General features: G+C 39.0%; 1 protein-coding gene across 1 annotated transcript in view; it reads left to right on the forward strand.

Annotated features, from left to right (window-relative positions):
• Positions 1-18,539, forward strand: part of SAD2 (ARM repeat superfamily protein) — a 43,931-nt gene that overhangs the window by 15,520 nt on the left and 9,872 nt on the right. The window contains exons 10-15 of the mRNA XM_006850216.4: positions 60-240; positions 6,710-6,869; positions 6,964-7,005; positions 7,103-7,221; positions 7,311-7,509; positions 12,288-12,419. Coding sequence (XP_006850279.1) covers positions 60-240; positions 6,710-6,869; positions 6,964-7,005; positions 7,103-7,221; positions 7,311-7,509; positions 12,288-12,419 — 833 coding nt within the window. The remainder of the gene's footprint in view (positions 1-59; positions 241-6,709; positions 6,870-6,963; positions 7,006-7,102; positions 7,222-7,310; positions 7,510-12,287; positions 12,420-18,539) is intronic.

Consider the following 18,539-nt stretch of genomic DNA (forward strand, 5'->3'; position numbering starts at 1 on the left):
AAGTTAATCTCTAATTGGTAATAAGTATTGAATTTTCATGATCATTTTCCATGAGCCAGATATGATGAGGCAGCCGTGGGATACAAACCTTATCGTCAGAAAGATGGGGCTCTTCTTGCTATTGGGGCTCTATGTGATAAATTGAAGCAAACAGAACCTTACAAGTCACAGCTTGAAAACATGCTGGTGCAACATGTTTTCCCAGAGTTCAGCAGTCAAGTTGGTCATTTGAGGGCTAAGGTTGGTTGCCTATCATGGTTATCTTTATTATCTGCTAATGTGTGTGTAATGCCCCATAGTTTCCGATTTCCTTGGTTTTTTAATGTTAAAAATGCCTCGTTCTTTGCTTATGTCATGATAAATTTAGTGCTTCATTATGGTACCTACTTGCTGAATTTATGTTAATACTTATGTAGCCTAGGACTTTGATTTCAATGTTCCAAAGAGTTCCTATTCAGAAATCAAGTTCTTTTATGATTCACAACTCTCATCTTGTCTTCTTAAGAACCATGATTTGGAATTATGGATCCGTAATTTAAATTGTTATGACACACACAATGATCCTGTCATTAATGAATCTTCTGACAATTAAATGCCAATACTAAAGCAATAAAAAAGTCTGAACCTGAGATCATGCATGACTAATGAAGCCATTTCACACATTCATATCCAGTTGGGGCTTTTGGTAGGATAATTATTGTTTGGAATGAGAAAAGCTCTACTCGGTTTCCAGATTGTTGTTTTGAATGGGTGTAATCAGCAGTTTGTGGTCCAAATGATCCAAGTGGAGAAGGGTTGTGGAGTGAACTTGGTACTGTTGGAACAAGACGGAATTGCGTTGTTTGTAGGTGGTGATTTTGGCATGGTTTATTTCTTGTTTGAGTGGAAAAGCTGAGCTTGCATTACCACACATACGTCAAAATTTTACTATTCGGAGACCAAAATTTACTATCTGATGTTAACTAGGATTGATTTTATCTTGTTTTGAAAGATTGGGAAAGGCAATTCCTTGGGGTTAATCATATGACACTACCAAACCAGCCTCTGACCAATGCCCTATATTGCTTGACATAAATTTGGTTGGTGGAGAACCAACCAAGTTCATTCAGATCTGAATTGATGTGGATGGAACTACCGGGCTTCATGCAGGGGCTTATTAGTTGGAAGGACGTTGATCAAGAAGGGTGGGGCAATATGCGTTTCTGCAAAAACCTCCTAGAAAGCGTAGTGAATTTAAAAACTGTGGAACTGGGAATCCTTTGGGAATATGGTGGTCAGGAGTGCGATGAGGAGTGCTTTCCTTTGTCAGTACACGACCGAGAATATCCAGTAAAAAGCCTTGTTGCCCAACTTCTCGTGAACTAACTCTTGATGCAGAGCTTGCGATTTGTATTGCTTGACATAAATTTGGTTGGTGGAGAACCAACCAAGTTCATTCAGATCTGAATTGATGTGGATGGAACTACCGGGCTTCATGCAGGGGCTTGTTAATTGGAAGGACATTGATCAAGAAGGGCAGGGCAACATGCGTTTCTGCAAAAACAACCTCGAAATCATAGTGAATTTAAAAATTGTGGAACTGGGAATCCTTTGGAAATATGGTGGTTAGGAGTACGATGAGGAGTGCTTTCCTTTGTCAATACAGGACCAAGAATATCCAATAAAAAACTTTGTGGCCCAACTGCTAGTGTACTAACTCTCGATGCAGGGCTCGCGATTTGTGGGTAAGCCTAAATCCTAATTTGGTTTTCTTGTACAAATTACATACATAATACATAAAAGTCTAACTTCCCCTTAAAAAAAAAACAGATCCAAAAATGGATTTTGAAGATTTGTTGTTCATGAGGATAAGTTGGATGTAGAAGTCATGGGTGAAATGGCTTAGTTGGGGGATAAGAACTCAGTATCTCAGTTTATTTCCATAAGATTGCTAGGGCCTACTACCTACACAGGAATGTGTCAGTACATAAGTGGACGAATTGGCAGATTCTTTGGCTTGTCATAGAAACAAAAGGGAGAATCTCCTCGCTTTCTTAGCTAGATGTCACCGATTTCCTTTTTTAATGATAAAAAAATTGTTTTATAGTGTGATTTTGGCAAAGTGAATGAATGTTGGTGATACAATGATTTATTTAGATGCACATAAGCTTTTCATCAATTCCATTATATTTGAGTCGATCTTGAATTATATTGGTTCAATTGTTGGTAATCTTTTTATGTCTTTCATGATTAGTTAGACCTATAAATTTCTATCTGAGAAAGAAAACCCATACTATTCATTATAATGATACCGCCCTCCTTCGATGTTAGGTTGCCTGCCTCTAGGCATCACACTTCCGCTTTGTTTTGTAGCATAGTTTTATTGAAGTGAGGGAATGGTTGTGATACAGAAAATTATTTAGACGCACAAAAACTTTTCATTGATTCCATTATTATCCATGGCAATCTTGAGCTACTGGTTCAATTATTGGTATTCTATTTATGTCTGTCCTAATTGGTTAGACCTGTAAATAAATATCATGGCGAAGACAAGGCTGAAGGCCCATATTATTCATTATAATCATAAACACATCGTTTTACAGCATGATTTTATCGTTTGAGGGAATTCCATTACATTGGTGTCATTGAATTATAATGGTTCAATTTTATGCCTATCATAATCCGTTAGACCTATAATTCTATCCCGAAGAAGAAAAAGATAGAAGGCCAAATTCTTCACTATAATGATACCACCCACCATTATACTCACTTTGCTTGCTTCTACGCATCACACTTTCAGCCACACATTGTTCCATGCTATATTCTCAATTTTGTGGATGAAGACAAAATTTTGTGGATGAAGACAAAATTTTTGCCTTCATCCCATTGTGATGCACATGGTATACTTATTCCTTAAGTCTATTGGACCCTCTAAACATGTTAGATACATCTTAAAGAACTTATTTTTGTACATGTTCAGTTTCTATGAGAGCGATGTTTACCCCAATCTTTAGTTGTAGACGAGATGGGCTTCCTAGATTGAGTTCTGCAGGCTTTGATCATACTTAAGTGCATCATAAAGTATGCTGAAATTTTGTGGTCAACAGCCTGGACAAAGTTATCACTGTCGACCATTCAATAACCCGTTAAGATCATCCCTAGATTTTGCCTAATATAAATAATCATTAAATAAAGAAAGAGAAAATATTTTCCTAATGTATAAAAAGGGACAGAGAAACAATGCACCACTTGTTTCTGACTCAGTGTTCCAAAAAGCGTCGGGCGGCACCTAGGCGGTCATGGGGATGCTGGCTACCCAACACCTAGGTGTGGGTGCCCAGATTTCTGGGTGGCCTAGGACCTAGGTTGAAGTAGAGGGGTGGGGGTAGGGGAATATGGGGATACATCATAAAATATTAAAAATTCCATAATCCAAAGTTCCAAATCATTGTAAATTTGTAATACATAGACTATTATCACGACCAAAAATTAAATATATAAATTAGTAATACAGACACAATCTATAATCCATACTCCATAGACTATACTCTATGCTCCATAGGTCATATCATTCCATAATCCATAGTTCCATACAATGATACAACCATACCTGCATACACATAAGAGTAGAAACTAGAAAATAAGAAAAAAGAAAAAATACAATCTAAGACTCAAGAGTCTTCAATCATCATCAGTAAAAGTGGGGTAAGCTTCATCATATGCATCGGAGTTGAATCCATCATCATCATTGTCATTTCCCTTTTCAACACAATGCTCATCTTCCGCTAATTTCTTCTGAATCTGTCTCTTCCTCCTCTTCTTCTACCCCATCTTACTCTATGTAGATGAGGTCTTAGGAGTCTTGGCTGCTCTACCTGGTGCCTCTTCACCATTTTCTTGCTTTTTGTGTTATAATGAACTCAAATATTACTTAATCTCCTCTCTGATGGCCTCAAAAACCTTTTTACAAGGGGTAAAATCCCCCCTTAATACCAGCAAGGTGTTTCTTGAACTGGTAAATACGCCCATTAGTATCCTTTTCACAATAATTACATCTTATACAATTTTTGTCATTCGGATTCGGGTTATGACCATACTTCCAAGTTCCATTCCTGATCGCCACTTTAAAAGAACGTGGAGAAGATATTTCTATATAACAAGGCTCTTTTTCTTCTTTTTTTGGTTTTACCAAATTCAAAGATTGTCTAATATGATCCCTAATATCTTCAGGAACTTTTTTACAAGAAGCAACATTCTTTTTAATACCAGCAAGGTGTTTTTCAAATCAGTTAGTACCCCCATTGGTATCTTTTTCACCAAATTTATACTTTATGTAATTTATATTATTTGAATTCGGGTTAAACCATACCTTTGACCTGGATCACCACTTCTCAAAGAACCAGAAATGGACTTATCCAAATGACAAGGCAAGGCTTTTGTTCCTTTTTGTGTTTTATTTCACTCATATATTGCTTAATATCCTCTTTGATAGTTTCAGAAACATTTTTACAAGGGACAACATTCCCCTTAATACTAGCAAGGTGTTTTTCGAACCGATTTGTAGCCCATTAGTATCTCTTTCACTATAATTTGATATATATATGATTTTTGTCATTTGGAATTGGGTTATAACTATACTTCCAACTTGGATTACCACTTATAAAAGAACCCGAAGAAGACATTGAAATAAGAAATAAAATCTCAAATAAGAAGATTTTTAATTGACCTTTTTGGTCGATCTTCAATCTTCAATGTTTGAGATGTTTCTCAATCTCAAATACTTCCCAAAAACCCTCTAATAAGCTTAAAAAATCATCAAAATCAAATCCAAATAAAAAAGGCGATGTTTTGGATTGATTTTTGAAAACTTTGAAGCATGTGATTAATCTCCTAGAAATGCAAAATAGTGATCGTTTTCAAAAAGCATTTCACTCTAAAGGTAAATAAAGGGTTCAATAACCCAAGCCCCCCCCTTTCCCCCTTTATTTAGGGGTAAAAAGACAAAAAATGCCCCTCAGGCATTTTTGCCTTGGGCCGGCGCAATCCCTAGAAGCTCCGCAGGCAATCCTTATCCAGCAGGAGTATCGAGACTTCTGAGGGACCATTGGCATAAAATTTAACTCATTTAGGGCCAATCAGTGTTTTAAAATGCGACCGCATCGCCGCATATGCGGCCGCATCATGCGGGATGCACTCGCATCCGCATCAGAAACTGGCGCATATGCGCCACATTAGGCCGCATCGTAGCCGCATCCCGCATAGGCCGCATCACACCGCATCCCACTGCTACAGTGTCCGTCGAATTTTTTTATGTTTTGCCCCTCGGGGAGGGGCAAAAGGGTCTTTTTGACCATCCAAATGTTAGGGACACTGTTTGGGGGGTATTAAGGGCCCTAAATGAACACTTTTGTGGCTTTTTTTGCATCAAATCGAGGTAACAAAAAATTTAGGCTGAATTTTTTTTTCATCGAAATCTTCGATTTGGCGGTTGTTTGATACTTGAATGTTTATTGGATGCCTTTGATTGTTGATTTGGTTAGGGTGAATTTGTGATAAAAAATCGGGGGTTTCAGAGATCGTAAAGAAATCGAGCAGTACTTCACAGAGTCTGTAAATTTTTTTCCTTCTTGTACAATATTACTATTATACATATTTTTGGGGCAATGTCTTCTTCCCAATCTTCTAGTAATAAGGATCCGGCTTGGAAATATGCTAAACTTAAAAATCCCAAAGATAGAAATTGTGTGATGTGCTTGCTGTGTGGAAATACTTATATGGGTGGATAACTGGATACAAAATATCCAACAACTAATAGTTTTGAAGTTAATCATTAAACTAAAATACCTACTATCACATATATCACCTTCATATTGTTTTCTATGCATTAACTTATTTTTTAAATTTTTTTAGAATTTGTTTACATTTATTGACCGCATCATCGCGATGCACTCGCATCTGGGCCGCATTGAGCCACATCGCCGCATCGGCCCCCCACCGCTTCAGGGCCGCATCCCGCATTTTAAAACACTGGGGCCAATTCATATTAGTGTTGCAAATGAGGCGAAGACATGGTCCGTCCTTTATCAACTTCAAAGAGTCGCATAGAAGTGAACGAATGAGTTATTGAAGGTGATGGTTAGGCAGTGCACTCATGGTGTCTGAATATAGTAGTGGAAGAAATCAGGACAGTTTCCAAAAAGCCTAGATGTATCTTTTGTCCAATCTTGGAGTGAACCTAATATGGAGGCATGTCTTAGTATGTGTAGGGTTTGCAAAGCTAGGGCTTATAGTCAATCTTTTTTTTATTTAGGATGTGAGTGTGACTCAGGACTCTCTTGAGTAAACTCGGCTGGGGACCCTGGCAAGTCCAATGACCATTCCACCATTTTCGCTGGAATCTTACAATTTTTAGCCAATTAGTGTTTTTTTTTTTTCGTTTTTTTTTTCTGAATAGGACTTGTCTGAATCTCAATGAGAGTCAGTCGACTTGACTGTCTGACTTGGGCTCGGGACCCTAGTGAGTCTTGAGTTGTGACCCAAGTCACTGTTTTAAAGGAGTAATTAGGAATGATGTGTGTAATGTCTTTATGTAAAAAAAACCACATAAAATTGTAAATAACTTTGCATAATCAGTTACCAAATAAATATTAAGTACGCTAAAAAAGCTTAGTGCTTAAGATTTCTGATCAAATTTATGTTCATTTGACTGCATTTCTTTGTGTAATTACAGGCAGCATGGGTTGCTGGTCAGTATGCTAACATCAACTTTTCAGACCAAGGCAATTTCACAAGAGCTTTGCATAGTGTGGTTTCTGGATTGCGTGACCCAGAGCTTCCAGTGCGGGTCGATTCAGTATTCGCTTTGCGTTCTTTTGTTGAAGCTTGTAAAGGTATGGATGTTTTGTCAAGGCGTCATAGTGTTTATATCTTTATTGTCCCTTCCATGAGCTAGACATACTGAGGGACCTATTTACCGTCTTGCAGACCTCAATGAGATTCGTCCAATTCTGCCCCAGTTACTTGATGGTATGTTGATACTTTTCCTTACTTTCTCCATAGGAGCTATTCTTTGAAGTTTTGTTTTTTATTTTCTTGTTGCTCACTGGTCCTTTATGTTTTGCAGAGTTTTTCAAACTTATGAATGAGGTTGAGAATGAGGACCTTGTCTTCACACTTGAGACTATTGTAGACAAGTTTGGGGAAGAGATGGCACCTTATGCTCTTGGTTTATGCCAGAATCTGGTATGTGCATCTTGTTTTCTGTGAACTACTTGCTATTGGCTATGTAGTGCCTTCTGCTTGATAGCTATCATTTATTTATTTGCAACCAGTCTGCTGCATTTTGGAAGTGTATGCAATCAGCTGAAGCCGATGAAGATGGAGACGAGTCTGGTGCTCTTGCTGCTGTTGGTTGTTTGCGTGCCATAAGCACAATACTTGAATCTGTGAGCAGACTTCCCCACCTCTTCCCCCAGGTTGAGCCTATTCTATTGCCTATAATGCAGAGGATGTTGACAACTGATGGGCAGGGTAAGTTCAGAGGCTGTGAGGATTTATTCCTCTGTCTAGCAGTTGTTTCTTTTGCTACATTTGAAAGTTTTCCATACATATTTTCATGAATAATATGCATGTAATTACTTTGGTGTGTGGTGTTTTGTTTCACTGTGTGGCGATATCTAAAACTATATTATAACTTTATGTTTGTCAATTGCTACTAGGAGCATAAACTTTCATTTGGTAGTTAACTTGTGTTTCATTGCTACTATGAGAATAGAAACTGTGGTTCCATTGCTTGTATAGGAATCTACAAGATTGTGTAAGGGAGCCTCAGGAGGCTTTAAAAAAAATGAAGAAAATTATATTCTTTATAAGTTCAACTTCTTAAGAATTTATTGCAACTTCCTAAAAGGTTATTGCAAGAAAGGCTTGTCTTACCTCTTCATTCTATTATATTTTCTTTTCTCCTTCAATCCACTTCGGTATGTATGGCATCTCAGGTTTAAAACTATTAGAGCTGCTGGAATAATCATACACAAAAATATATTGTTATAGAAAAGCAAAGGTGTTTCTTGTTCGTGGACTTGCACATGCATCTAAGTGAGAAAGCCTGGTCAAGCCTTATTGACTACACTAGTTAGGGCATGGATGAAGATCCCTCCACAATGGTAGAGGAAAAGGAAATATGGATGACTACCACATGAAATCATAGATGTAATTTGTATTCGCCATGATGGTAAAACCTAACAGTGGTACTTGGTCGTTCACCCATCCACAGTGGGGAACCTGCAAAATAGTTCCTCATGGTCTCTTGTGTTTTCTAGGTTGACATTGTGGACCATATTATCAACAATGGTTTCTAGTTGAAAGCCTTTATGGCTTTATTATTCATGGTCTATTGCTATGGAGTCCCACTTTGTCACCGACTTCTGGCTAGCACGTAACAGGTGGTGTTTTGGCTGAATAACATCAAATATTTCTACCATTAGACCAAGAATCAAAGGCACAATAGTCATACAATGGATACTTGCGAGTAAAGAATATTGGGGTCATGCTTTCAGGGTCCTCCACTTTCAGTGGCGTACAATTTTGTGGAATTCAGGCAAGAAAGATGGTCGTAGCAGCAAATGGGACCCTCTGCTAATAAGCACAAGTAAACTAAGTTTTAATGGAAGTAGAAAGCCATCGTCAACAATGGTTTTTTTCCATCTTTACCAAAGTCGTCTATTGATATGAAGATTTACTCTTCTTGAGGTTTTGTGGACCATCTGGCTTGAACATAACACAGTGTTCAATTAAAAAAATAACACAACAGTGTTTTGCCAAAATAAACATTTCTTCCATCAGGAAAGAATCAAATCACTCCACATACAATGGGCCCTAGCTAGAAGAGAACCTGTGTTATACTTTAGGGAGTTCTACCATCAGTGGAATGCAATTGTCTGAAATTCAAGCAAAAAGGAGGGCTGCAGGAGCAAATGGAAATTTTTGCCAACAGGTGCAATTAAACTAAATCTCAGTGAAGCTCAGGCATGGCCGGTATCAGATGAGAGTCCAGAAATGCCATGCCCCTGGCCTGCTGGTTTGTCTAATGTTAACAAAGTGAAAGTATTGAAAGCCATGGATCTTAGGTGCTAAATACCATTCCATTAAAAGCTTCTCCAGTCCTGCTGGACTATATGGGGAGCATTGAACAAACTCCCCAGGTGTCTGACACAAGGCTCTGGCACCAACTCACCCCATCACAGGGGCCTGAGATCCAAATATTACCTTGTAACCCACCTTACCTCAGTTAGGGCACTTCTAGGCCACCATCATCTAGCCTGTTAGATTGCCTGGGAAGTTCTCACACCATTGACCATATGATAACTGTGACCATTTTTCTTAAAATGAGCATTGATATTGTAATTATGACCTTGAAGAATCCCATTCCACACTTTTTATGGGTTTTAACCACTGTTTGACAATATCTCTGCTTCCTTTTGATAGACAAGCTGACATGAGCTCTGATCCATTAAATGGAGTGTTCTTATATCTTTCTCCATGAACATTCAACCTCTTTCAAACTGCCTAAAATGAACTACCTATCCTCTTGCAATCTAAAAGTCATGCCAATGAGGGCCTTTAGTTAAGACACTGTTCCAATGTTCAGACCTTTTTACAACTTCATAATTAAGAAACTTTGGCGCCTGCGCCACCAGAATATCATTACCTCCGAGGGATGTCTTCTCCACGCCCTGCATGGGAGGCTTAGCTTAACTCCAGCTACTACGCAAATCTTCCTTCCTACTTTTGTGGGTAATTGTCATAACTAGGATACTGGTAAATGTCCTAAAAGTTTCTCTTATTTCTTTTTTCAATTGATTAGAAATTAGTCTTAGATATTTTATAGACTGACACCAGGATCGGCCACATCGCCCTTAGAGATCAGTTTCCCAACCTGTTCAATCTAGCCCAGGATGGTCAGTCTTTAGTGGCTGAAAACTTCAGTTTCACTGGAGCCCTCAGAAGTTGGAGACCTCTGTTCAGGAGACCCATCTTCCATCACGAACTTCAAGACAAGCTTACACTCGGTCTTCATTCCTTCCTCGAGGAAGGACATGATTATTTGGACCCCCTCGGCATCGGGTATATCTCGGTGGCTTCCCTATTCAGCACCATCACGGCCCCTCACAACCCCTCGGACCCAAGTCCTGGAACCCTTTTATTCTTCCAAGAATTCAGGTGTTCCGCTGGATAGCGTTGCATGAAAGATTGTTGAGCATGGATCACCTTCAAAGAAGAGGGGTGCAACTCCCAAACAGATGCAACGTTTGTTTGATGGAGCAGGAGTCCAACTCACATCTTCTTCTGCACTGTGTTTTCTCTCGAGCAGTTTGGACGTCCACCCTGAGCTTACTCAACTGGGTATAATTAACCCCCTCCAACATCCCTCATTTGTTCCCAGCGTTCCTCTCTTGTCCTTGGCCCAAGGCTTGCAGGCTTCTTTGGAAAGCTGCGCTCTCAGCTACCATTTGAGTGCTATGGACCTATAGAAATCATAGAATCTTTCGGGGTGTGAGTTCATCGGTCGAATAATTGGCAGAGAAAATCAGGAACCTAGTAGCTTTTTGGGCCTCCATTCACACTCTTTTTAAGTTTTCTCCCTCCACCAACTTAAAAATTAATTGGTCCAACCGATTACTTTTTATCTAACCTCAGAACCTATAGGGCCTCGTGGTGGAGACCCCCGAAGCGGTGAAAGTTAACTTCAATGGTTGCTCTCTGGGCAACCTGGTCCTTCAGGAATTGGGGGGCTCTATCGCTCTAGTGATGGCAGCACCTTGCTGAGGCTCTTGCTCGTTTGGAGGGCCTTCGCAAATTTGATCACACCTAGAGTAACAGTATCATGGTGGAAGGGGATGCCAAATACATCATTCACTGGGCGTCCAACCACTCATCATGGCCTTGGCGCCTCGACAACATTTTTGACGAGGTTATGCATTTATTGAGCAACTAAGGATATCCTGGCGCCAATGTGTTTAGAGAAGCAAATTCAGATGCCGACAGTTGGCCAAAGAAGGGGCTCTCCTCAGTTCCTCCTCTTAGGCTTTTCGCCTTTTGTCTACTTTCTCTTTCCTTTCTAGCAGTGGGCTTTGTCCTTTTTTGGTCCCTTTTGGGCTTGTATAGCGTGACCATTTCGGTCACCATCTTTTGTAATTTCTATTATTACATAATACAATTATAGTGAATGTCTCTCAAAAATTAAAAACCGTCTCTTGGAAGGCAATTGGTAATTGATGTGCCACATGTACAACTTCCCTGATTGACCCCTCACTTTCACATACGGGTCTATTGCGTGGTAGAGATGCACTCTACTCACATAAGCAGGTTCTGTATGATACTTCTGTTATATATAGTTGGTTGCATGGAAGCTGGGTGAACATAATTTCCAAATTCATACTTTCTTTCTTGCATGTTAATGCATGTATATGTATTTGTAGTTATGCAGTAAAATTGATTCCATTTTTCTGTTATGGCTATTTGCTTTCATTTTTCTGTTTTGGCTATTCTTTTCCTTATTGGTTGTAATGACTTATTGACTTTTTCTTTTACTGTTTTTTGTTTGTGCCTTTTACTTTTTATATTTTTCGTAAATTTTGCTTCATTATTATTACTATGACTGGAATCGAACAAGTTTATGCCTTGCAACTTTGCCACTCAGAAACCCATAATGTATCAACTTTGCCATCTTACTTTTACGACCAACCCTGTGAAACTGATGCACTGGCACTTTGAATTCTTCATTGAGTGCTGTGGCTCTACCTAAATTAAATGGCGCAGAAAACAAATGAATTGAGAAAGTCCTGAGGGTTTATAACTAGTGTCATCATCTAGAGACCACTTGCCTATGAGTATGGGAGTGACTGGGGTTACTTTTTGTTTGTCTTTATCATTTCTTTGGCCTTGGATTTTCTGTAGTTGCATGCCACAGACTTATGAAATTTATAGTGTATTATATAAATTATATATAGTGTTATCTTCGATACATATTATCTATAAGGTCTTCTGCTAAGAAACTCTTGCTTATGAGTATGTGAATGATGTAGATTGCTTGCCACTTTCCTTTGTTGTTTCTTAGCCTAATGTCATCTATAGTTTACATGACACACTGAGCTGCTTATGGAGTTTGTGTATGCATTAATCTTTTTCGAATAGTTTCCATTATTTCTATTTCCATTAATTTCATGGGATTTCTTCCTCTTGATTCTTATTTTGGGGACTACAAGTTGTTGCATTTGATTTTATAGCCTTTGCATTTTCTTCTTCAGAGGTTTTTGAGGAAGTCTTGGAGATTGTGTCATATATGACATTTTTTTCACCCACAATTTCATTGGATATGTGGAGTCTTTGGCCTCTTATGATGGAAGCTCTGGATGATTGGGCTGTAGACTTTTTTGAGAGTAAGTCGACATGCATTTCATTCAGAACCTGCGTTCTATTATTTATATTGTAACAAGTTTGTTTTAGCAGTGAGTACTGTGATTTTGATTGAAAAAGCAGTTGCCTTCATGATTAATGTACTTTTATCCTGGGTTATTGTGCTATAGGCATTTTCTAAATAAGCAGAATCTTATGTTATTGCATGGAAAATATTTAACAATGAGAAATTGGTAAAAAGATTGTCATGGTTCACTGTTTTTAGTGCTTAATGTTCAGTGCTAGAGTAGCAATCTAGCAAAGGGACAAGGAAATGTGTAGAAGGGCTTGGGAACTTTCCATGGGTTGGATGGGCCATGTCTATTTTGATTTTCCTGTTTGTCTTTCTTAAAATTTCCCTTGAAAGAAATTCACAAAAATCATGTGCCTGCATCAAATTTTTAGCCGTCTTCCTTTTATATATGTTACAGATATTCTTTAGTTTCTGTGCTGTTATCATATTTGGAGTTGGCTGAGCACATCCCCATTCTAAATGAAATGTTAGATGCCATGTTACAAGGACATAAAAAAGACTGCATGCTTGTGCCTGATAGATACAGCCAGAACTACACCCATAAGTCAAGTTCATTCTTGAGGTTTCTTAAATCTGCCTGTGAGATATACATGCAGGTTCGTTGTTAGAACCATCATATTTACCATCTGAACTGGAATAGCCAACCAAAGTTTGCTTCAGTCATGGTATGTTGAATAGAGGCAAAAGGCTCTATAATAGGGACACATATTAACAGCTTCTTAAAAAAGGCATGTTTGACACATATCTGCTTAATACTTTATTTGTGTACAAACATTGATGTTCTGTAACTTAGCTTGGGACTCGGGCCCGGGCCTGGCCCAAGCCAAGTTAGTCAGCCAATTCCAAGTGGGCTCCGCCGAGTCTTGCGCAAGCCCAACATAGGCTCAAAATCCAAAAACATGTAAAATATTATTCTGCATAATTAAAAATAGCAAAAACTAAAATACGTGCTAAAACTTATTCACTGCCAGTCAATATATTATTGAAAACATTGATTTGTTGCCCAAAATATTTCAGAAAAATCAAAAGGGAAAAAATAAAAAATTCGAGCATATAATAAGAAAAAGTTCACAAATCACAAAAAAACATAACAATCATATATAACCATTTTTCTAAGTCATTTATTAGTGTTTATTTAACAAATGTTCAAACGTTTTTACAAAATATAAATAAGGTAGGATAAGGCTAAGTTAATATTTTTAAAAAAAGGTGGGATAAGGCTCAGATGATGATGAAGATGATGCTAATACAAATAGGACCTGGTTTCTATGCAGTCAAGCCCGCATGTTGCGAAATGCGGGCCTCTTAATAAATCTATTTTTGAGATGGATTGTTTGGCTTAATTTTTAAGGACATGTAATCTCTAAGATGGAGATCATGTATGTGAATAAATAATAAATTTTAAAAACTAGAAATAATAATTTTTTAGTAAGAAAACATTTGGACCGTTAGTTTCCATTGTTTTGATGGAACACCTACTTGCATCCATCTTTAAGATGGATGCTTTACACTTTTTGGACCGCATGTATAGTCATGCGGTCCAGCCTGCATGAAACAATTTTCCATATATATAAGATGAGTTAGGCTCAGAAACTCCCATTGGTGGGTTGCCAAATCTGAATGGACTCAGCCAAGTTTTTGAACCTTGATGGACACTGTCTATGGAATTGATATATTAAATGATAACAAATAAAGTTTGAGAAAGTACTCAGTGCCATCATTTTGGTTTCCTATGGTTCCTTGACACTCTCTCAACCCTTAGATATCAAAAAGGACAGTAAGGGGCTTTTTAATCCTCCTCTCAAGTTTTGTCAAGAAATTGACTTATTTTGAGCAGAGGAATGCGACACCTCAACTGTCAATTGTTGACATCTGTTGGGAAGGTGTAGGAAACCCGAACGATAACATAGTATACAGACCCTTAAACGGTTAGATCTGCATGTTTGGAACATGCATGTCAGAGTATTGGATATGCATAACAAAGTTATATTGAAGTGTTTAATTTATGGATGCATGTTTGTGTAATTTGGTGACATGTGTCCTAGTTCTGGATGGATGTTCTCGGTGATTGATAAGCCTCGTTATCTAACAAGTGTCAAGATTCAAGACTTGGTCTATTTAAAGTGTCATCCCTTGTGTTGGGTGTGTATTGATTTTTCGTCAGGAGATGGGGTTATATACACCTCAAAACCCTGTAGAACCATTTTTCATGGTTCTCAGGGGATTAAATTGAAGAAATCAAGGATAGATATAATTTTTTGAGTTGGAAGATTTTGGTAGGATTTGGAATTCTTTGGGAGGAAGTTCGAGTTGATTTGTGCAATGTTTGGAAGGATTTCAGGCAAAGATTTGCCATCCACGGTTTCTAAGCGAGAGGAGATTAAAACCTAGCAATCGTACTTTCTTTTGATTTTTGTTATGAGCTCTTGGTCGTTGGATGTTATGTACATGTGAAGTTCTTTTAGACAATTAGTCTCTTTAGCATTTGGTAATTGGCATTTTGCAATTTGGCTATATGCTGCAGTTTACTTTTTTACACCTATTTTATTTTGTTCTTTTTTGTTTTTTATGCTTGGTTGGTCCCTTGGTACAACATTGTTTTAATTTAATGCATGGGTAAATTAATTTATTTTAAATTTTAATGGCATTGGAGAATAGAGACAATTGTCTGTTACTCTTCACCAAGTTATCAACAACTCAGACAAGACTTTTTCCATTTAGATCAGTCTGTGGTTAGATAGTATTCTTGCCAAGTATTTGGGCCTTCCTCTATGTCTAGGAATACCTCACAAGCATTGATTCGAAAAGCGGTCTGCCTAGCATCTAGGCGGGTTTAACCTCGATTCCGTTCAAGTTTTCGGCAGTAGCGGGGCCTGGGTGCATCGCCCAGGCCAGGGCCGACCAACTAGGCGGGCGGTCCCTTGGTGCTAGCCTAGTATCCCACCTAGATGGGCTCCCGGGGCATTGCACCCACCTTGGTGCAAAAATATCCATCGGGTGGGTATTTTTGGCGGTTTTTTTTTGTTTGGATTATAAAAAATGCATTTATATACATTTTTATACAAAATTGGAGCTAAAATAGGATTACTGGATGCCTCTTTCCCCCTTTTGAACCTGGGCCGCCCAGATTCTGGGTGGCCTAGACAAAATCCCCTCTGGCCGCCTTGGTGCTGCCCGGTGTTTTTTGGAACTCTGCTTGCAAGGCCCTCTAGGATCCAATCATAGAAAAATTGCCAAAAGTGCCTTACTGCCGCCCAGCATTTTTTGGAACACAGTTTGCAAGGCCCTCTGTTACCCAATTATAGAAAAATTGCCAAAAGTCCCATACCAACTGGAAAGGTCAATTTCTCTCTCAGGGGGAGAATCACCTTGATCAAGCCATCCTGTCCAATATTCCCTTCTATTTTATGTCTTTGTTCCTCTTGCCTGCTTCTATCATTAAAACCTTAGAAAGGCTGGGAAGATTCTCATAGAAAGATTCATCTAACCCATTGTGAAAGGGTCTGTACACCTAATAACCTTGGTGGACTGGGTATCCGCATACTCATGACTGATGTATCTTACTCTTCTTGGCAAATGGTGGTGGTGTCTTGCAAACCACCAACATCTTCGGCGAGAGGTCTTCCTTTCTAAATATGGGACTGACATCCTTGGTTGGTTTCTGAATAAAAGGCCTTTGGGTGCCAAATGTGTGTGGTTGCTACAAAAATTTCTATGCCTGCTGTCATCTCTTCATGTCTCTCGTCATATTCAAAATTACTTGAGAAGATAGGGTCCTTTTCTGGTAGGCCACAGGGCACTTTGCTTGATCTTTAACCTCTGAAGGAACAATAACTCAGGCCCTTTAACATAGCTTCCTGCCCCAATGCTGCAGTTACCTAATGTTCTCGAATGACCCAATTCTTAGAAGAGCTTTGCATAATGATGGGGTTCATAATTTTTTGAACTTGCATTGCACCCTTCACAAGTTCTTCATTTCCAATGATGATCCAGAGCTCACATGGCATCTTTTCCGTTTGTTCCATTGTACAAAGCCATTTGCTTAGTTTCCGCCAACCATACCTTCCACAGTAAGGCTTGGTTGACCCCCACCTGACCAAAAATTCAAGCCTTCATGTGGTTAGTCATTTCTCAGCAAAACTTAACAATTGATCAATTGTTGAGATGAGGTTTCAGCCTTGATTATCATTGCTCTTTATGCCAAGATGCCTAAGAAACCGATAACGACCTCTTCCTACGTTGCGGTTTTCTACCTCAATTTGGGTTAAGCTTCTCCAAGTTTTCAATTGGCTCTGTCACTCTCGATTCCATTGAACAGTTGTTTACGGCCTTTACTCATCCCCCTACGCGTGCGATATGACTGCTGTTGTGGAGAGCTTTGACCCTCACCATGTCATGGGCCATTTGGCGGGAAAGAGACTCCAAAATTTTTTGGGCTACTAAGAGGCAGCAAATGCCACAGCTGAATATGCAAGAGATCTCACTATCTCTTGGGCTAGAAATTTCAAGGACATCAAACCTCTATCTGCCACATACTTGATACCAATTATGTCAACATTCTCACTTTTGAATACTTGAGAAGGCCTCTTCAATTCAACTTCCATCATACTTGGCCGGAGGTGAATGCCACGGCTGATGCTAGAGAGGGGGCAAATCTTGCGTTGCATGACTCCTTCGTATAGCTCTGGCTTTCTGATTTTGCTTCTTCCTCTCTCAGCCTTAGTCCCTCACCTACTCTTCATTTCTTCCTCTTTTATCCCTGGCCCTGCTACTTTTTCTCTGTTCTTTTTGTCTGTTTTATCTCCATTTCCCACTTTTACTCCAATCTACCATTCCTTTCTCTCCCAATTCTACCTACTCTTCTCTCTATGTTTTTTCTTTCCTCTCTACCTCCTTTCTATTTCAAACTATTCTTTCCCCACTCTCCTCTCAATGATCTTTCCTTTTGTCTAACTTATCTCCATTTTCTCAGCTGTATGTTCTCTTTGTACGCTTTCACAACTATATGCTCATGATATTGTTCTAAAAATTTGGTATCTCAACTGCCTAGGTGGCCATGAGGCCAAAACGCCTAGGTGCCTCCTAGGCGGGGTGCCCTGGGCATACTTGCTCCTAGGCGCCTGCCTAGGCAGTTGCCTTGGAGCAACTTGGCCGCGGGCGGCAAAGGTCCCTCGTTCGAGGGCAAAAAAAAATGGCAGGTAATTTTCCCTTGAAAAGGGGTGAGAAGGGTTTTAGGGGGGCAAATGTAGCCCCCCCAGACTGCTATTTGCCAAGTGCCACCCAAAAAACAGCATAAACGCTCTTAGAAAAATAAAAATGTAGTTGAGGCCTATTAAAATGGCTAAGAGCTCAAGGCCCTTCTCTCTTGTTCACAGCCCGATGTGCTCTCTCTCTATGTATAAGAAGAACTGACGAAGAGGAAAAAGAAGATGCCTCCAATTGTTGAACGCCAGGCTTCTCTGTGACATAGTCACACACATAGACCCATATGCTCTAGCTCTACATATAAGAAGAAGGTGACCTCCCAAGTGTTTGATGTGAGGCCCCCCACCTCACACTCATATTCTCTCTCTACATATAGAAAGAAGACAAAGAAGAACATGTTCTCCAAGTGGTCGATGTGAGACCTCTCTGTCACACACACATGGACCCGTATACACGCACAAGACGCACACACAAAAGAAGATGCTCCCCCCAAATTAAAAAAAAGACCCCACCCAAACCCCAAGTTATTTCTCTCCGTGTTTTTGGACATTGGCTGGTGATCTGTGTTCTGACGATACACTTTTGCCCAAAAAGGGCCTTTTTTGTCTTTATGATTTTTCATTATATACATTTTGTACAGTTATTTAGAGCACCTATCCTGTGGACTGTCTTATCTCACCTGTCATGGGATGCTTCTGTAACATTTCTATAAAGTAATTTATTGTCCTCTTTTTCTTCAAAAAAAAATAGTCTTCAATTTGAAAAGAAAAGGGACTTAGACAACAAATATATCAAAGACAAATATTCAAATAAAATACCTATTATCACTTAAATCTCATATTCATGTTATTTGTTTGTATTCCCA

This window comes from Amborella trichopoda, chromosome 6 (assembly GCF_054954075.1).
Source record: "Amborella trichopoda isolate Santa Cruz 75 chromosome 6, AtrichopodaSantaCruz75HAP2 v2.0, whole genome shotgun sequence".
Taxonomy (NCBI): domain Eukaryota; kingdom Viridiplantae; phylum Streptophyta; class Magnoliopsida; order Amborellales; family Amborellaceae; genus Amborella; species Amborella trichopoda.